The 21023-nt window shown below is 22.3% G+C and overlaps 4 protein-coding genes across 4 annotated transcripts in view; 2 read left to right on the top strand and 2 right to left on the bottom strand.

Annotated features, from left to right (window-relative positions):
* Positions 1 to 10886, top strand: part of CLIP-190 (Cytoplasmic linker protein 190) — a 26579-nt gene extending 15693 nt beyond the window's left edge. Inside the window, exons 7-18 of the mRNA XM_011501239.1 lie at positions 849 to 902; positions 3948 to 4088; positions 4166 to 4330; positions 6160 to 6340; positions 6509 to 7173; positions 7460 to 7772; positions 7857 to 8008; positions 8077 to 9806; positions 9875 to 9965; positions 10040 to 10275; positions 10358 to 10530; positions 10599 to 10886. Of these exons, the coding sequence (XP_011499541.1) occupies positions 849 to 902; positions 3948 to 4088; positions 4166 to 4330; positions 6160 to 6340; positions 6509 to 7173; positions 7460 to 7772; positions 7857 to 8008; positions 8077 to 9806; positions 9875 to 9965; positions 10040 to 10275; positions 10358 to 10530; positions 10599 to 10645 (3948 nt within the window). The 3' untranslated portion in view covers positions 10646 to 10886. The remainder of the gene's footprint in view (positions 1 to 848; positions 903 to 3947; positions 4089 to 4165; positions 4331 to 6159; positions 6341 to 6508; positions 7174 to 7459; positions 7773 to 7856; positions 8009 to 8076; positions 9807 to 9874; positions 9966 to 10039; positions 10276 to 10357; positions 10531 to 10598) is intronic.
* A 2935-nt stretch (positions 10887 to 13821) lies between these two features.
* Positions 13822 to 15236, bottom strand: LOC105363510 (trafficking protein particle complex subunit 2-like protein). Its single transcript, XM_011501238.1, has 5 exons — positions 15157 to 15236; positions 14849 to 15021; positions 14685 to 14772; positions 13991 to 14070; positions 13822 to 13903 (listed from the first exon to the last, which is right to left on the bottom strand). The coding sequence occupies exons 1-5, from the start codon at positions 15187 to 15189 to the stop codon at positions 13837 to 13839; spliced, it is 441 nt and encodes a 146-aa protein (XP_011499540.1). The 5' UTR covers positions 15190 to 15236; the 3' UTR covers positions 13822 to 13836.
* Positions 15237 to 15498: 262 nt separating this feature from the next.
* Positions 15499 to 16016, bottom strand: osi (electron transfer flavoprotein regulatory factor orsai). The gene is made up of 2 exons (XM_011501237.1): positions 15978 to 16016; positions 15499 to 15752 (listed from the first exon to the last, which is right to left on the bottom strand). The coding sequence occupies exons 1-2, from the start codon at positions 16014 to 16016 to the stop codon at positions 15549 to 15551; spliced, it is 243 nt and encodes an 80-aa protein (XP_011499539.1). The 3' UTR covers positions 15499 to 15548.
* A 782-nt stretch (positions 16017 to 16798) lies between these two features.
* 26-29-p (C1 family peptidase 26-29-p) lies at positions 16799 to 20602 on the top strand. Its single transcript, XM_011501236.1, has 12 exons — positions 16799 to 17136; positions 17820 to 17872; positions 18096 to 18248; positions 18316 to 18488; positions 18563 to 18667; positions 18741 to 18900; positions 18999 to 19191; positions 19253 to 19473; positions 19570 to 19670; positions 19754 to 19885; positions 19976 to 20165; positions 20345 to 20602. Exons 2-12 carry the CDS (start codon positions 17833 to 17835, stop codon positions 20530 to 20532), a joined length of 1656 nt encoding a protein of 551 aa, XP_011499538.1. The 5' UTR covers positions 16799 to 17136; positions 17820 to 17832; the 3' UTR covers positions 20533 to 20602.
* The last annotated feature ends 421 nt before the right edge of the window (positions 20603 to 21023 follow it).

Genomic DNA, 21023 nt, shown 5'->3' with positions numbered 1-21023 from the left:
TCTATCTCTCTCTCTATCTCTATCTCTCTCTCTCTATCTCTATCTCTATCTCTATCTCTCTCTATCTCTCTATCTATCTATCTACCTTTCTTATTTAACTTTTTTGTGGTTCATTCACCATGTATACGTTTTAGCGATTGATCTTTCTGTCTGTTTGTCTGTTACACTTTGTCTATGACACCTTTTCTTACTGTTAAAGCAATGGAAATGCATGGAGAAGCTATGGGGGTGCTACTCGTCAACTAAAGACGATATTTCGTCAAAAACTATTTTATAATGCAAAACTATGTTAGCAAATAAGTTTTTAACTACGATATTATGATATCTCATGAACATGCGTAAACAAATTCAAATTATTAAATAAATCCGTGCCTTTACTAAAAGAAAAATCGCATACATGTAGCACGAAAATTATATATAGAAGATATGCAATGATTTCTTTAAAAAAACTTCCCAACACAATTTAATGCAAATTTGAGAAAATTTGACAATTCAAGATTTGAAAATGTGCTACCATAACGGGGATAATTTCAATAATCTATAATCTTAAATATAAAATAATTTTTAAAAAATTGTAATATTGATACGGTTTTATCCATTTCATTTTTTACTATAAAATAATTTAAAATTTAAATAAATAGTATAAAAATAACAGCAGCTGTTTTGACATAGAATATTATACGACAGTCATGTACAAGCTGCAACAGAAGAGTACTTCTCATAAAGATCCTTGACAGATTTATAATAATTATTGTTGTTATTGCAATGTCTTGTTAACGTTATTGCACATACGCATGATATATTTATCATTTATTTATTTAGTTTTTAGTCTTTATATGGTGTTACAGTTACAAAAGGCTGGTTTTACACGCACTACAACACCTGTACAAAAAACAACGCAGGTGAGATATTTTTTTATTTTTTTTTATTTTATTCTTTTCAATTTTGTAATTTCTTTTTAGTATATTTTTATATTGCATATGTAATGTTACTTAAATTAAAGATTATATTTTGTAATAACAAGTTGTATATACTGTAGTAATAAATTGCGTAAAAATGTAAATTGTAGAATAAAAATACTCTGATATGAAACAATTACATATTCGGATAGTTATACTTTTAATGTGTATTTATTTAATATTTATTAGCTGTATTTTCTTGTAATGTATTGTTGTGCTATCAAATATTAATATAAACATACTATTTATATACAAATAATATCATTAAAATTCACTAATGATAAAAGGTAGGTACATTTATATTGTATATATCAGCAAAAGTATCCTACAACATTGTTTTTATAAATCTTTCTTTTAAAGAAAGTACTGCATTGTTGAGATGTGTTATAAAAATATAATAGCAATCACACATTGTATACAGTTACATATCTATCAACTAATAAGATAATTGTATTTAAATAATTAAATAAAATGTATTGTTATAAATAATTCAGTGTGTAATTAAAAAACTGTGCCACAATAAATGATAATATAATAATGGCGTCTTTAGTTTTGTAATAAGTATTTGAAATATAAACTATTTCCATAGATTTAAGTTTAAATTATAAAATCAACATATTTGACAGTTCAAATGTTATAATTATGAATCATAGTATAAAATTAGAAAAAATTACTTAATAATTATTTCTAATACTGATTTTATGCATTAAGTAATTTATATGTAATAAAATACACATATACTAGAAAACTAGTAATAAAATGCATGTAATAAATAACTATATATATAGGTCTTAATAATTTGTCTAATTTACATGTAGTAACTAGAAACTGACATTTTAATATTAAAAATAATATAATAAAACAATGAATACGTATTTGAAAATATGTCATATTTAACGATAAAATTAATTTATCACCACTTTTTTTCCTTTTCACCCACAATATTTTATTTTATAATATATAGAAATATATATAATCTATAATTTTATAAATAGAGTAAAATTAATCAATTTTGATGATAAACGGGGAAAAAATTAACTGAATGTAACATAAAATTAAAGTAAGTTTTGTGAACTATTCAAGTTATTATAAAAAAAATTTTATTTGTATTCTAATAAAAATTGTCGTTTTTAAATGCCATATCCGTTGTAAGGCAATTATCACAGTAATTAAATTTTTTTAAAAGAGAAATTTAATTTATACCTTCAAGTTATTGTATAAAATATACATATTTACTAAATATATTAAAATGCTTATAAAACATTAAATATATAAGTTACGATTTCTAAATTTTCTTTTATCTAGGAAGAAATATTTATATATTGGATATTGTATTGTATTTATAAATATTACTATGAATATAAGTATATTAAGTAAATTATGTAATTCATTGGTTAAAAAATATAGTTGTATTTGTATAATCAGAATTTTTATTTAAAATTCACAATTATACAAAAATGAATTTATTTACTAATAAATTTGAACTCATCTTTATAATTAATGGCTTTAAGTTTAATTATATTTCAATAATTTATCTGCAATATTTTCTAGAACAAATATCAACCAACTAAAGACTTATTAAAGCTTATTAAAGTTGTACAATTTCATAATAATATATATAAATTATATAAATAAAAATATTTTTTATAATACATTGTTTATTTTTATGTAATTTCATCTAGTATGTGTAATTAGTAATTATATTTCTCAAATTTAATTCTTTATTAATTCTCTTGATTTCACATTGACTAAAAGTTTTGATTTTACCATAATGAAACAATAAATTGCTATGTTATTTCTTACTTCATTACTTATTTGACCCGTTTTTAACTAGATGCTTTGTTTACGGTAACATTAAACTAATTACAATGCTCTTGAAATTTATACTTAGTTATATATATCCTGAAAATATAATATTTTATTACATTTATTATTTCTTTTTTATTATTTATCATTATTTCTAATGTTCAAAGTATTAAATAAAAACAAAAGGCATCAAACTTTATAAATAAAATATAAATTATGCTCAGAAAATTTTTCTTCTTTTGCACTCATCCTATTTATTTGAATTATTCATTATCCTAATAAATATTTGGACTTAACATTCATGCAATTCAATATGAGACAATGAGCAATAATATTACTTAAATTATTGGAAAATACTAATTAGAAAAATTAAATGTAAAATAAATGTTAAAAATAATTCAAGTCACAGTAGATTCTGAATCCTGAATTATGAAATTTTTAAATTTTCAGTTTTAAAATACAATTAAAGTATTCAAATAATTTAATATAGCATATAAAAATAAGATTTTTCATGAAAATACTGTATATAAAAGTTATAAATTACACAGAATTACTGATTGAATATTAATAAATTTCGTATCAAAATATATATGACGTTTTAAAACTCCTTTTAAATGTGTTTATGTTACATAATTTTTATTTAAACAATATAATATAACCCGAATTAGTTTATTATAGTGAAATACTTTTCTTATACTCATATAATATTTTAATTGCATTTTAAACAAATTAATGTAATGAAAATAATATATTTGTACTATTTATATTATTGATTTATGTGAATTATTATATTTATGTTTTTGATATATTATTTATAAATATACATGAATGTATATATACAAACATTATTTCAATATGCAACTCTACTAATGTAAAAATTAATTGCGAAATTTCAGTATGACGTTATTTTGAATTTGATTATTACAAAATAAACTAATACATATATTTGTTTTATATAATTCTAAAATTGTATTAATAATTTATTTATATTTTGCTTATTATATGTTATTATAATTAATTTTGTAAGTAAAAGTACCTTAAGGAATATAAACTATTGAAAAACTATAATTAGAAGAAAATAAAATGCTTTTGATTAGTAGAAATAGTCTATAAATTAAAGTTTTTTTTCACTTTTATTTTACTTTGAATTATAAGTGTATATTAAAAATACTTATATTTTAGGATATATTAAAAGAAAAACTGAAAGAGATAGATACTCTTCGAAAAGAAAGAGATTTAGAACGTGAAAGAGTCACAAAAGCTGCTAATCAAGCTGACGAGGCTGAAAAAATTGTCATGGTTTTAAAAAAAGAATATGAAAAGGTAACTTTTATTTTCTGAAAATTTAATTATTATTGATTTATTGATTAGACTTTGATATTGTAGTTCTCATTTTATAGTATCGTGAGGAAACTGAAAAACTTTCGCAGGATACTCAAGAAAATTTGATAAAACTTTTTGAAGAGAAGAATTTATTACTAACGCAACTAGAAGAGGAACGTACAAAATGTGAAGACTTGCTCTTTCGATTTGAAGAAGAATCTATAAACAAGGCTGACATACAGGTAAAAAAAAATTATATTAAATGAAACTTTTGACAGAGTTTTCAGAATCAATAGAAGTCAGTATTTCACAGAATATTTTAATGATCATTGATAAATATTAATACACTGTATATACGTAAAAGGTGATGGTCACTGCTCTAAATGTAAAATAGATCTTTATATTATTTAAAAAGAGCTTAATAATTAAATTCTAATTCTGTAGTTATTAACATATATTTCAAATGACCAAATAACGTATAGTTGAATATAATATTTTTTAAATAATTGAAAAAATTAATACTCTAGTTTGAAGTAAAAATTATAATTGAAAAATTTTATAAATATATCATTTTTAGATTTATAAATATAATTCAATATTGAGAATTCAATTATATATAAAAATATATAGGAACTATTGAATTATCAATAAATTTTTAAATTACATATTCAATACAATTAATTTATTTTCAACTGAACAAGATTACTTATTAGTAAACTAACTAGGCGTATATTTTTCATTTGTTTTCAGAAAGAGCACTCTGAGCAAAGTGTAAGTATCTGCTGGAAGTCTTTTGGGTCTGAGGATACGCTCAAGATTTTGTTCTGCACAGCTTGCTTCAATTTCACAATAGAATTCTTGTTTAGCTTTTTGCACATTCTTACCAAAATCTATTTTCTATTTCTGCTTATAAAGGCATTTATAGTTCTAATGTCGTGATTATTTCAATTATAAAAAAAAACTACTAACATTAAAAACTAATTACTTAGAAAAACGATAAATTTTTTTGCAAATAGATACTTTACTTAAAGAATATCGAAGTTTAAACAAAACAGTTTCAAATTTAATAATTTATATTCCACGAAAGATTATTATGTAAAGAATTGAATTTTAAACTCTGGGAAAATTATGCATATATATATAATGTTCAAAAGCAATTAATTTCAAAGCTTTAATTAAAATGTAAATATAGAAAGTTCATATTCAATTTTCGAATCTATAAATATTAGTGCGTTCAATGTTTATGTTTTTTTTTTTTATGAAAAAATAAAATAATAATTATATAAATTATATAAATTAATAAATATATAAATTAATTATAAAATTAAGATGCGTTTTCTGATGTTTCGTTTTGACTGTTTTCGAATCATTTGCTAATCTGTAGTATTTTATTTATTTGTCAAATGAAAAAGTGGATATAACTTCTATAATTAACTTCTTTAGTTATCGAAATACTTATTTCTTAAAATATTATGTCTAATATTTTTCAAATTTCACTTTATTAATTTTAAACTGAAGGTAGAATTGAAATCTATGTAGTTAGGCTAAATTTAAATAGATTCTTGATATATTTTACGTAAAATATATCTTTCTTTAATCTATCAAATTTTTATTTTTATTTAATCTTTAAAAATTTAAAAAAATTAATTCAATATAATATTAAATAACATATTTAATAAATGTTTAATTTATAAAGTTTTTTCAAAAATCTTAAGAAAATTGGAAGTGAATTCATTCACGAAGTAATATATAGAAATTGTATCAAGTTAATTAATGCCATTATAAAAATAAATATTATTCGTGAAATATTTATAATATTTGTGAAATTATATCCTCTTTGATTAATTTAATATAATGTATATAAATCTGTCGTTATGCTATTTTTTTTTACTTTTCTCTGTTAATATTTCCGTTAATTATTTATAATATTATATTATATATATATATATATATATATATAACTCAATTTATTGTAGAATGTGATGATTAAATATCATAAATCACTTTATAATTAGTATCATTTTTTAACAATTATTTACGCGAATTATCAAATGCATTTTTCGATAAATAGGTGGCTAATTCATTATATGAAAATAAAATAAATGATCTTGAGAAACAACTTTCGGAAGAACGAGAACGTGTTATACAACTTGAAAGAGATACGACTAGGTTATTTGAAACTGAGGAAGAATTAACTAAACTCCGAATACAAACGCAAAATGCTACAACGGAAGAAGCAGATGAATTTTCAAGTAAAAATTATTTTGTATGATTTTAATGGTGTTTATATTTTCATCTGATCTCATTCAAATAATGGCCTTAAAATAATATTTACAGATACACGAATATAAATAATTTTTATAAATTCTTAAATATCTTTTTATAATTTGTAATTTAAGCATTTTTATTTATATCATCAGATTTACAAAAATGTAATGAAAAGTTGGAAAAAACAGAATTGGAACTCAAAAATCTCCTGGAAGATAAAACAAAAATAATGGAAAACCATATTCTTAAAATGAACGAAATACATGAAAAACTTAAAGGAAAGGAAAAAGAAAATCTTGTTCAAGAAGAATTCAATTCAAACTTAAACAAAAAATTAGAAGAAACTACTAAACAACTTGAAAAAAAAAGTGCATACATTGATGAATTAAGTAATCAATTTAAGGTTCAAACAGAAATCTTACAAAAAAAAAATGAGCAACTTAAAGAAACAATGCAAAAAGTTACAGAACATAATACAACAGAAAGAATGAAACTAATAGAAACGCACGAGAAAATATTAAAAGAAAATGATGAAATTAGAAAATCACAAGCTTCAGCATTTAAACAGGAATCAGAAAAACTAACTGCACAGAAAAATATTTTAGAAAATTTCAAAATGGAAAGTGATCGACAAATTCAAGAATTGTCAGAATCCTTCCAGTCTCAGTTAAGTTGTAAGGATTCTCAGATTAAGGAAATTTCTACTAAACTATGCAAAAAAATGGAAGAAGCCGATTCATTAGCATTCGAATTAAATAAATTAAGAATCAAATATAAGAATGAAATTGAAATTATTACACAAGAAAAATCAAAATTGGTATTTGTTTAAAATAATATAGATTGTTTATGATTGTCATTTATAAACTCGAAATAATTAGAACTTCATATATAATTTCATTATGTAATAAGTTTAATCAAACATAAAATATGTTATAATGTAATATTCTTCATATTTTAAATCATTATGAAAATATTATTTTTCTAAAGTACATAAACTTAACTAATCACAGATATAAATTATTTTAAAATAACACTGAACTTATGAACTTGTAAAATTTGTACCATTTTTTCATATATATAATTAAAAGATATTTAATTTTTAGGAGAATCATATTACTTCATTGACAGAAGAAATCAATATTTTAACGGACAAATTAAATAAATCAGATGAAAATAATAAAGTGAAAGACTGTGAGTTATCAAAACTTCAGAGTTCTAAAATAGAGGAAATAACACTTTTACAAAAAGAATTTCAAGAGCAAATAGAAATCAGAAATAAATGCATTCAAGATATTACTGAGACAGCTTCTCAAAAGTCTATAAAATTAAACCTTAACGAAACAGAATTATCTGATTTAAAATTAATTATAGAAAATCAAAATGAACAAATAAAAAATCTTTCTGAAAAAACTTCTGGTATATAACAGTATATATATATATATATATATACAATGCATGCTTATAAATTTTATATTTTAAATATTTTTTCAACGATTTCAGAATTGCAAGATACTTTATCTTTTTCTGAGCAGACAATAAGTAATTTAGAAAGTGAATTACTTATATATGAAAATAATTTAATGGCACTAACTGAAAAGTGTAAAAAATTTGAAGACAATATCGTTTACTTAACTAATCAGAAAGAAAAATTGGTAAAATATTAACTATTTATTTAGCACAAAAATACTTAACATAAATTTACTGATTACTTTTCTTACAGAGAGAGGAAATATCGCATATTATCAGCACATCAGAAGATTCATCCGATAAACTTATTCGATATAATGAGCAATTTAGACAAAAGGAAAAAGAACTTGATGAAACTAAACATAAAGAATTTGAATTAAGGCAATCACTGATAGCTGCAGAATCTAAAACAAGTATGTTAGAGCAAGATCTAAATAAAATTACTTTAATAGTCAGTGAACTTGAAAAAGAAAATGAAAAAATTAAGGTGCATTTAAAATTAGAAATACAAGAAAAACAAAATATTACAGAAAAATTTACAGTTAGTCAAACAATTGAACAAGATTTACTTAATAAAAATAAAGTTCTAGAAGATAATCTCAAAAAACAAATTTTAGAATTATCGAACTTAACAAATGTCATTAAAACAGTAGAAGAAAGAAATAGTTTCCTAGAGAGAGAACTTGCTGATACTTTTGAAAAACATAAAATTAAGAAATATCAACTTGAAAAACAAATAAGTGAAGGAGGAAATGATCAGATTATTTTAAAAGAAAATATTGATACTTTAGAAAAATTAAATGCACAATTACTTTGTGACCAACAAGCTATGGATATATCTATGAAAGAGGTCAAAGAAAATTTGAATACCAAAAATCAACATGTTTTGCAACTAGAATCCTTGGTTAATACTAAAGATTTACAGCTTAATGAAATTATTAACAGCTTAGAAATTTTAAAAATAGAAAAAGAAAAAATCAAGCAAAATTTATTAGAAATTAATGTTAAATATAACGATGCACTTACAGAATTAAATATATTAAAGTCTTCTAATACTAATTTAGAGTCCCAAATGGCATTAGAAATTGCCAATTTGAAACAACAACTTGAGGACGAAAAAAATACCTTAGATACAGCATTAAAAGAATCTAAAAATTATTTAGATGAACTAACAAAAGAATTAACAATAGTATCAGAAAATGGCAAGAAATCGAATCAAAGATGTTGTGAAATGGAATCCATAATAATATCGAAAGATAGAGAAATACAAATATTGAATGAAAACTTGATTTCAGAGAAGAAAAATAATGAAATCTCAAATCAACAACTTCAAACCTTTCAAGATAATATAGTGATCAAAAGTAATGAAATTCTTTCAAACATTAATTTTATAACATCTCTTAATGAGAATATAAAAAATCTAGAATCAGATATTCGTATTTTAAAAACTGATTTAGAAAATAAAACAAAAATTATAGTGAAATTAGAAAATACAATTTATGAAATAAAAAAATCAAAAGCGAATAATGACAGTAGTAATATTGAAGAAAAACAAAAAGAAATGGATGAATTAATAAAAAAACATAAACATGAATTAGAGCTTAAAGATTCGATAATTTTAGAAATTAGTAATGCGTTGGAAAATAAAGAAAAAATAGTAAATGAATTTAGTAAGAAGAATGTAGGTTCTGAAGAATTGTGTATAAAATATGAAAATGACTTAGCCTTAAAGGATAAAACTATTGATAATTTAAAAAATTCGGAAGAAACTGCAAAGAAAGCTGTAGAAGATTATAAAGATAAACAGAAAATTATAGATAGTTTGATAATAAAGCATGAAAATGATCTCAAATTAAAGGATAAATTTATTTTGGAACTTCAACAAACAAAAAGAGAAATGGAAGAAAGAATACAAAATTTCATAGAACAAATCAATTATGCTCATAAAAAATGTGCAAATTTAGAAGAATCTCAAACATACCTGTATGTATAATCGACAAAATAATAAATACATTTTTTATTACATCTCATTATTGTATATAATGTTTCAGGGAAAAAGAAAATAAACAACTTTTAATTAACTATAATGAGACAATAGCTAAATTAAATATTACCAATGAAAATTTTAAAAATAGTACAAATGTAAGACCTATTTATTTTTTTTTCTTTTCATTTTCAACATGTTATTTGAAACATTTTTTATTCTATTTTTTCAGAATGATATATTGAAACATAATGTTATTGAAAACACTGAAGAAAATACAAAATCTATTTTACATAGTTCAGAATCAGAATTTGAAAAATTGAAGGAAGAATATGATCTTGCTAAAGGCCAGATTGATTTTTTAAACTCTGTTATTGTTGACATGCAGCATAAAAATGAGGCATTATCATGTAAAATTCAAGTTTTAGAAATGGGTATTCCTACTCAAGAGGCTGATGATTATAATCTGTAAGTAGTATATATATATATATATTTTTTTTTTTTTAATACAATTGTAACATATATTTAGAAACACTAATATTTATTTTAGAAATCTAATTGAAAAAAAAGTACAACCGCTTAGAATGTTCTGTGATATATGCGATCAATTTGATATACATGAAACAGAGGATTGCCCGAAGCAAGCTCAAGATCCTGATCCTATAAAACCAAAATCTGATAAAAAGATACCAATTCAAAGGCCATATTGTGAAAATTGTGAAAGTATGTTTATTGATTATGTTGTATTCATATATTATTTTATTTAATGTTATTAATCTATTTATTTACAGTGTTTGGCCATGATACTATGATGTGTGATAAAACAGAAACATACTAAAATTGTTAAGAATAATACCTTTTAAGAATCTTGCCATGTATCCTAAAAAATCTATTCTTGTTGAATTATAAAGTATATTTTTGTATATAAGTAACTGTATGAAAACAAGATTTGTAATTAAGCATATGCATATATATAGATAGATAGATAGATGATAAATAGGTAGGTAGATAGATATGGATACTGATTTTGATATGTATATATACATATATAAATGGCGATAAAAAGATGAGCAGCCATAATGAAAGTATAATGAAAGTAAATTTGTACTATTTACTTTCTATATCTATATCATTCATTGCTATGTAATTTATGTAATTGAAGATATCGGTATAATATAATATATATACATGAATGTTTAATGTGTTCTGAAAAACAACGGTATCCGATAAATAAAATACAAATAAATTAACTTAATAATTTAATAACAAACGCTACAAAATGCGTCTAAAAACTCCTTGAAAAAGTAGACATGAGTTACATAGTTTATTTTGACTTTCTCTCTATTATTCAGTACACGTTGAATATCATATACATATTTCGATAATTTATCATTTCATTATCTGTTTTTCGTTGCGATTGAAAATTATTGTTACTATTAATCATTAACGATCACTTTTAATTGATAAAATATCATGGTATATATACTCTTTTAAAACCTGTTACTAAAAAGGCAATCCTTGCCACCTCGACATTTGATCAATTCGAACATATTTCCAATATGTTACAAGTTCAAACGCATCCCTGTTTTTAAATAACAGCAAAAACTTATTCACTATCTGTAAGATGAATATCGGCTAGTTACTCAACGTTTACGTTCGTTAATCAAATAGATATCATAACATATTTTCAAAATTTACATTTGATTATCCTTAGTATCCAAATGAGCAAGTTCAGTTCTCTCACAATATAATTAATTATCATATTTCTTATCGCCATCAAATATGTATAGATAGTCTTTTGCTTGATCACATCCTTTAATTTTGTATATATTGTGAAATAATGAGTAATTTTGTTGTAGATACTATACATACAAAGTATAGCAACTTAAATATAAGAGCGTTTTGGGATCGACTTCCTTAATTACAATTCATAAGTGAATAACCTGTTTTTACTCAATTATAATATTAATGCATCCGTTGATCGGTTATTCAAGTTAGTATATTTGTATATCTTGCTTATGGATTAAGCAAAAATCTAAACGAATTTCTTTAACGAGTCAAACAATACAATATATGTCAATATATGTATATTACTTGTAAATAACAACAAATTAGAAATTATCCAACTTGATTATAGAAAAATATATGTATAGACAGTGTTGATTGTTAACTCATTTCTCCTTTTTTACTTTATTCTTCTTATATTAACATCAATAATATATGAATTATATAAATTATAATAAAAAGTTAGCGCGACATACTTTTATACTAAATACAAAAATAAATACATCTTAAATCAGTATCGAACTATACTACTATTAAACCTTATGTGTCATGTAGATTAATACAACGAATTATGTTTAATGGTAATGATCTAAAGCAAAAAAATTTGAAGTTATACAGTAAAAACATTTATAATTACATAAATAGTAAAAAATCAATTATATACAAAGAAATCATTTTGAAACAAAACAGAAACATTCTTTTAAATAGACTATTGGATAATATATGAAAAAATTGTTTTATTTAACAAATCTTACATGTTCTTCCTTCAATTTTCGTAATTTATCAAATTAGAATTTATCAAATTCTGAAACATTTAAAACTTTAGCTCAAAAGATAATAAAATAAAGAAAATGCAAAATATTAAAAATTTTCTTATTTAAAGCAAAAAAATTTATTTCAATTGTTTTTTTTTACATAAAACAAACTGACGTATATAATTTAACATTTTTGCAACTGATATAAATTATTTACTTAATTATGTTAGATACAAATTAAAAAAAGATTTTATTTAATTTAATTTTCAAAAATGAGAAAGTTTTTAAAAAAAATTATAGAATATAAAATGTCAACAGAATGAAACAAGTAAATTAAAAAAATTAATGAATAAAACAATTAGTGAAAAGAAACATTTACCATAATTACCATACTATCTGCATATGCGTTTGCTTACATAAAAATTATATATGTGTGTGCGTGCGTGTGTATAATTTTTCATTTAACTCAGTTGTTAGTCATTTATATTTTTAATATTTACTTCGCTTAAAGTTTTCTCAATTTAAATTACACGTCTAAAATAGCAATAAAAATATATGTTAATTTATTTCATCAAAATTTATATTATCATACAATTATTGTATTATATAAATAGAAATTTTTCAAATTATTTAATTTTTTTTAATGAATACACCGAATGAAAAGCAAAGAGATTTATATATTTTAATAAATGAAAATTCTATGCCATTATATTTATACACTATGTAAATATAAAATAAATGTTATTTATGAATAATAATTGTTAATATAATATTTTATATACTTCATTGTACCATTTTAATAATTTCTGCATCATATTTTAATATAAACAATTGAACAAGTTATTTGTCTATAATTATATAATACTTATCTATGATAATTGCATCTCCAACAAACGAAAATATTACTAATCTATAATTAATATTCCAAAAATATTAATACATTATAAAAATAATATAATGTAATATTATAAATAAAAGATAATGTCATACATTTAAATTACTAAAATACGGTCAAAATTATTTATATAATGTAAAATAAATAATAAAATGCATATCAGAAAATAGATAAATTATTAATTTTTAAAAATATTTCATTAAATGATCAATTTGTATTGAACATAATAAATGCTTGTAAAAGACAAAATTAAAATATTTAAATTTCCGATGTATTATTATATACAATTTGTTAATATTCTTAATACTAAAATAAATAACTTGTATACCTATTTTAATTCTTTTTAATTAACAATATTCAATATTTTCCATTACTCTAATTTTATTATATATTAATTATACTAAGAGTAATAATTGGAATTTTTATTAAGTATAAAAATTAAACACTAAGAGATAGTATGAAAAAAAAAATAAATAAAAAAGTAAATATATATATATATACAAAATCAAATTACAAACTTATCTAAAAATAAAATGAAAACATTTTTCCATTGTAAAACATTTTGATGAAAATTTTTTTTTCAACTTCTATATTTTACTTTAATATTTTTTTTTCATCTACCAGTAAACCCATTATATCCATCACTGCAGAATTGAATATTCTAAAAAATATAGAAATGTCAATTACATTTACATGAAACAATTGTAATAAAATAGTCATTTATAAAGATATTGAAAAATTGTGCTACTTTGACTGTATTTGATCACCAGGAATATAAAATGGATCACTCACTGCATTTGCATAAGCTATGTGGAGTTTACGGAACATCTGCAATTACAATGTTTTTTAAAAATATGTATTATATAAGAAATAAAAAATAATTTTAATTTAAATTAATCTATTTGAAATTTAATAAATATATTTTAAAGTACATAATAGGTAAAATTATTAATATTATCAAATTTTGTAAAAAATTATTAACAATGATACTGGTAAATAGATATTACTATATATATATATATATATATATATCAAATTTAATTACAAAAAATAATAAAAATGATAAAATATTATCAATAAATATCACAAATAAATATACTGTAATGAAAATTAAAATATATTTTTTCAATGTTATGAAAGTTTTCGTTGTTTTATATAATTTATGTTGATCAACTTTATATGTTATATTTTATTTATATTTAAATATTTTAAAAGACTGTTTATTTTAAATTATATGTGCAATATAATATACTAAGCACAAATGGTTTAGAAATTAAAAAAAAATATAATTGAATGAGCGTATAAAAATATTTTTTTAAAATAAATATGTAGATAAGTCCATTTAAAATTTATCAAAATACATTTTGTTGACTAAAAACCATTTTTGACTAGAAACGTTATATCTTATATTTCAATCGATAGAAAAACATATTAAATCTTACCATTCTTACTTCATTATCTCGTAAAGTAGCATTAGAAGATTGTAAAACAATTATAAATTTAATTTTGGTATTAGTAGCATATCCAAATCTAAAAATAAAAAGAGATCTATTTATTCTAATATAAAATGTGTAAAACATTTAATTATTAAACGAAAAAATTTTACATTTTATATTCCTCTGTGGAATATAACATTCCTAAAAAGAGTTCCCGCACATCTGCAGCTGTTTTATTTCCAATATTTAATTTTTCTTCAACAATGTCAATTGAAGTATGAATTTTATAATGAAATTGTAAAGCATTTGCCTCATCAGTACATTTTATATATTTTGGAGAATTCTATAAAATAACAATAAATTTTACAAAACACAAATATAAACAGTTTATATTTTACAATATATATTTCAACACAATTTTTTTTTTATTAACTTTTTTCTTCTACATTATATACAATTCATTTTTATCAAAACTTACATCTTTACCTATTACTGCTATACAAACAGCCATGTTGAATTAATAAATTATAAAATGTTTAAATGTATTTTATGAAATTTATTTAAAATTTATAATATTAAATCAACATTTTTAGGTTAAGATACGTATTACACAAACAGCTGATTCCTGAAATAAATCAAAAGAAAAGATATTGCAGTGGAAATATAACGTGAATTAAAATGATTTAACAAAATACTAAATATTTTTATTTAAAAAGTATTTTATTTACATACATATATTAACAATACTTGTGAAGATCTATATTTTAATTATATTTATTTACAATATTTTATAATATAATAAAATTCAAAATTTTTCACAATACCCACATTTACACGTTTCTATGTCCAATCTACATTTTTATCATTTGATTATTCATAATATCTTTTTTTTAGTGTTCTATACTTTTTTAACATATATAAGGCTTCCAATTCTTTGATAACGAAATTTCCATGGGCTATCATTTTTTCTATTTTTTCTGTATCTGTCTCATATCGATTTTTTTCAAACACCTTTTTCAATCTGACACGAAAATAATCATAACCTTTTGGATAATCTTTTCCCATATAGAGTAACTAAGCAAACATAATCAAAAGATTAGATTATTAAGGTATATACGGATGATATATTAATATTTAAGAAGGGAGAATTGAAGATAATAAATTTAGTAAGCAAATTGTTAAGCAAAAAAAATACCTTAAAAAAAAATAATAATCATATTCAGCAGAATGTTTAAAATAATAATGTAATAAGTACTTGACTTTTAGGATTATTTATGAATAATATACTTATATACTTACAGTTTTGTAAAGATTTATGGTTTTACTTTTTTGTGACATATTTTTCTATATTTATTAAATAAATAAAATTATTTATGTATTTAATATTTTATTGTTATATAATGTGCTCATTAAATTAGAAATTAAGGCTATGCATCTTTCACGTATAATTCACTTCAGAATAACACAAATTTTTTCTATATTATCCATGAATTATATAAAATTGAAGATATTGAATAATTAAAAGCAGACATATTGTTTAAAATTTGTTTGCTTTGATTAAAACTTTAAAGTATATATATAGATTCATTCATTATCTTTTATTAATTTAACAGCTTTATATACATAAATAAATAACATTTGTGGTACATTTCATAATATAAAATTTATTATATATAATTAATGATTTTAAACATTTAAAAATATTAAACATATACAAGATTAAAAATTTATAAAATTAATCGTTTTAAGCAATATTTGTAATTCAGAATAATCGTTACAGATAGCTATTAATCATATATTTTTATTATGACTACAGCTTATAACATTTGCTTATATCTCTGATATTTTTATTGCTTATAGTCTTATTACTCTACAGATAACAGAAAATATTACAATAAAATTAAAACAACGTAATTGAATATTTTAATAATAGTTATAATAAATATATATATAAATAATCGAAAAACAAAGATACAAATACTTTATTAATAAAATTACCATATTAACGTTACGCATTTCAAAATAAACTCAACTCGAGTTCCACAAAATGTCTACAATACGCGAATACACAAGCATGATAATAAAGAGTTCGAATGACTTATGGTGAAGTACAGTATGGTCTGACGTAAATACGCACATGCCTGTGTTTATAGGAGGGCGCGAGTGCACACATACATGACTTGTATTTAGAGATCCATACTAAATGTCAACTGTTGCTATAATATATCAATACAGACTATTTTTGAATAATAATCCCAAATGAAACTTAGTGTATTATGATTCTTCATGCCGTCGTTGTTTTGATTTGACCATACTCTTCCTTCCTCCTTTTTATCGACTCTAGTAACAAATCGAACTGAGTATTATAGCCTGACTACACCGACGCTAACTGTAGCATAAGAAAATACGATTCACAGTAGTTTGGTCCATTGACGGCTAAACTCTATCAAGTCAATAGGTAAATATATTGCACAGTATATATTTAACTTTCACTTTTCTTTCCAAATTGGTAATTTATTTTAGATCACTATAATTATATAGTTTCACCGTTTATATTAATTTCATAATTGATTTAAATACAACTACAACTAAATTAAGAATCGCACTCTCCTCTGTATTCAGAATTACCTTTCATTGGTACTGACCAAATTAGAATATAATCTTATTTAAAAGCTTCGTGTATTATATTAGTGGGTCTTTGCTTAGAATTTCGTTGATGCTTTAAAATTAAATTCATTCTACATAAATAATAAAAACAAACGCGGTTTATTATCTGCTTTGCGTGTGTGCGTGTGGGCATCAACGATTGTGTGTATGCACGCGCGTATGGTTACGCGCGCGTAATAATATGTATATAAACAATTTTTTAGTACTTTATAATTTATATGATTTTATAATCAAATTTTTTAATCATTTTAAACATATAAATACATCATTTATTAAAAGTCAACAAACTATAAAATTTTTATAACAAGTTACTAGCGTTTTGTGAGTAGTGTTGGTTGCTTGATTTCTCCTATGCATGAGATTGGTGTATCATTTATTATTGTTTTTCTGGTAATGCCCAACTGATAAATAACTCATACTAAAAGGTCAATAAAGTTATCAAAATTATTTATAAAATATAATTTCACTTTCCAGAAATTGAATAAAAATGATTCCTCTTACCATCAACTGTATTTTCCTGCTATACGGTAAGTTTTAATTTATGTTATTTTAATATAATCAAATGATACACATGTATCAAAAAGAGAAATTATTCATATATTGAAATTAAAAATCGATACTTAATTATAATTGTTATAATTGTCAATAATTATTTTTTGCTTTTTTTAATAATATAAATGAACTAAAAATATTCAAATATAAAAAATCAATTATTAAATATGTTAAAATATTTATCCGTATTATGTTTAGGCGTTTGTTCTGCAAGTCCAGTAAGAACACCATCATTTAATAATGCTTATACTGCAAAAGGTACTTTATACATACCTTATGCTGAAATTCGAGAACCATTTTATGCATGGTTTGATGATCAAACAGGCAATAGTAGAATAGATTATTATGGAGGTAATGTTAAATCGATTTCTGTTTAAATGCACTTCATCATTTGTATATCAATTATTAATTAATTTAGGTATGGTCAAAACTTATCAACTATCAAGTGAAGGGCCTTACGGAACTAGCATTAAAGTAGCTCCCGTTACAACTGAAAGTGATGTAAATAAACAAACATGTCTACAAGTAAATGGAACAGGTGAAATGAAAATTAGACCACAAACTATTATACCGGATACTAATGGAATGGAAGTGAGATATAATTTAATTGAAATAATTCCATATAAAATTTTAACAAACATTTTTTTAATGTACATTATGTACAGTGTATTGGAGAAGAAATGATCAATGGTTTAAACTGTGAAAAATGGCGCCTTGTTGAAACTATAGAAGAAAAAACAAATAAATATACCTTATGGATTCGTTATAAGGTAATTTACAAATATATTTAGCTTGCATACAAAAATAAGTATGCCAAATATCATAAAATTTTTCTACTTTCAGAAATCAACGTCGATACCTCAAGTAAAAGTACCAATTCCTGTAAGGTATGAAATGCGTGGCTTTAACACACTTTTAGGATCTCATTATGATCATTATTATTTAGAGTATGATTGGTATTCTTTTGAAACACCCAGTTCTGAAGTTTTTCAAGTAGAGCAAAGTCAGTACAAATTTTATTATAATATACATTTGAAATTTTATTTATGTATACAAGAATTATCTATACATTAATTTAATCTTTTAAATTTTATAAAACAGATTCAAGCTGCATAAGTTTCCCTGGGCCAGGTGATCAATACGTATATAGTTTTAATCCAATGCAAGAATTTATTCATAATTATCAAGATCATGTAGACGCTGCATTCAATAATTTTAAAAATGCTTATAAGAAGAATTATGGTCATGATTTAGAACATAGGAAACGTAAAGAACATTTTAGACACAATCTTAGGTAAAACAATGAAAATCTTGTGATCATAATGAAGATTTTTAAATTATAATTTTTATATTAGGTATATTCATTCAATGAATCGTGCCAATTTAGGATTCCAATTGGATGTTAACCATTTGGCAGACCGTACAGATTCCGAAATAAAAGTTTTGCGTGGAAAACAATATACAAAACATGGATATAACGGAGGCTTACCATTCCCTTATGAAATTGAGAAAGAAAAGAATAATTTACCTGAAAATTTCGATTGGAGACTGTATGGTGCTGTAACACCAGTAAAAGGTAAAAGAACTTATTATTCAAAGGAAACATATATGTACTATATACTTGATAATTTTGCTTTTTTATTATACTAATTAATTATGTAATCATTTTTAGATCAATCTGTATGTGGTTCTTGTTGGAGTTTTGGTACAACTGGTGCAGTTGAAGGTGCTTATTATATGAAATATAAAAAATTAGTGAGACTTTCACAACAGGTAAATTAATCATTTTATTTAAAATAAATATTCACAACTTAATTATAAATTTAAAATACTAAAAATAATCTCAAATTAATCAGGCTCTTATTGATTGTTCTTGGGGTTTTGGAAATAATGGCTGTGATGGAGGCGAAGACTTCCGTTCCTACCAATGGATTATGAAACATGGAGGTTTACCAACGGAAGAAGAATATGGTGGTTATCTTGGACAGGTAAATTAATATAAGGGAGGTATGGATTCATTATACATCTATTATGCACACACACACATATATATATATATATATATATATTCTATATAGGATGGATATTGCCACATCAGTAATGTTACCCAAATTGCAAAACTAAAAGGATTTGTCAATGTTAAACCTGCAGATATAAATGCACTGAAACTTGCTATTTTTAAGCATGGACCCATATCAGTAGCTATAGATGCTTCTCACAAGACATTTTCGTTTTATTCAAATGGTGTATATTATGAACCTTCATGTGGTAAGTTTTTGAATGTTAATAATATTTTCAAAAATTATGAAATAATTATTTTTAAATATACATGAATAAGTGTAAATTTTGTAAGATAAATTTTGAGAAATTGTAACCTAACATTTAATTATAACTTGTCACTTCAGAATTGATATAATAAAAATTTTTTGTTAACTTGTACATAATAGGTAACACGGAGCAAGCACTTGATCACGCAGTTTTAGCTGTAGGTTACGGTACCATAAATGGTAACGGCTATTGGCTAATAAAGAATTCATGGTCCAATTACTGGGGTAATGATGGATACATACTAATGGCTCAGAAAAATAATAATTGCGGAGTTTTAACCGCACCAACATATGCAATTGCAGCATAATACTCTATAGCTTTAAAGTAATGTTTATCTTAAAGCAACAATGGTACCAGATTAAAAATTAAAATAATAACATATGCCAAAAATATTCGATAAATCATTATATTATGTATTATTAAAATTTACAAGTGTAAAATTTTGTGCATTTATTCATTTTATATAATAAAGTAATTTTTGTAATAAAACTGTTTTCACTGTTATTTTGAGGAGATTTTTTGTTAAAATAAATACACAATTTTTTGATCTAAACAAAATCATTTTTTATTCTAATTTTTCACTAGCAACAGTTAAACTTTTCTCAGGTCATTCGCATTTTGTAACTTTTAACATTAATTTATACCCACAAACAATCTTGAAATAAATAATCATTGATATCTATTTTTAAACATTTATATTTAAATAATTCAATTATTCATTCAAAATAAGTTTGTTAGTGAGTGTTCAGAGAATCGTATACAAAATCAATTACTAAAAACTTTGAATCTACAATTAAA

Source organism: Ceratosolen solmsi, unplaced genomic scaffold (genome assembly GCF_000503995.2).
Source record: "Ceratosolen solmsi marchali unplaced genomic scaffold, CerSol_1.0 scaffold57, whole genome shotgun sequence".
Lineage (NCBI taxonomy): Eukaryota > Metazoa > Arthropoda > Insecta > Hymenoptera > Agaonidae > Ceratosolen > Ceratosolen solmsi.
Note: the sequence above shows the minus strand (reverse complement) of the source record. Positions and strands in the feature narration are given on the sequence as shown.

Coding starts and splice junctions, on each gene's coding strand:
- 26-29-p (XM_011501236.1), top strand. CDS start 17,833: ATGATTCCTCTTACCATCAACTGTATTTTCCTGCTATACG. Junction 19,671..19,753: donor TAGTGAGACTTTCACAACAG/GTAAATTAATCA, acceptor CAAATTAATCAG/GCTCTTATTGATTGTTCTTG. Junction 20,166..20,344: donor ATATTATGAACCTTCATGTG/GTAAGTTTTTGA, acceptor TGTACATAATAG/GTAACACGGAGCAAGCACTT.
- osi (XM_011501237.1), bottom strand. CDS start 16,016: ATGTCACAAAAAAGTAAAACCATAAATCTTTACAAAACT. Junction 15,753..15,977: donor CCATAAATCTTTACAAAACT/GTAAGTATATAA, acceptor ATGTTTGCTTAG/TTACTCTATATGGGAAAAGA.
- LOC105363510 (XM_011501238.1), bottom strand. CDS start 15,189: ATGGCTGTTTGTATAGCAGTAATAGGTAAAGAT. Junction 15,022..15,156: donor TAGCAGTAATAGGTAAAGAT/GTAAGTTTTGAT, acceptor GTTATTTTATAG/AATTCTCCAAAATATATAAA. Junction 14,773..14,848: donor TCCACAGAGGAATATAAAAT/GTAAAATTTTTT, acceptor TTTTATTTTTAG/ATTTGGATATGCTACTAATA.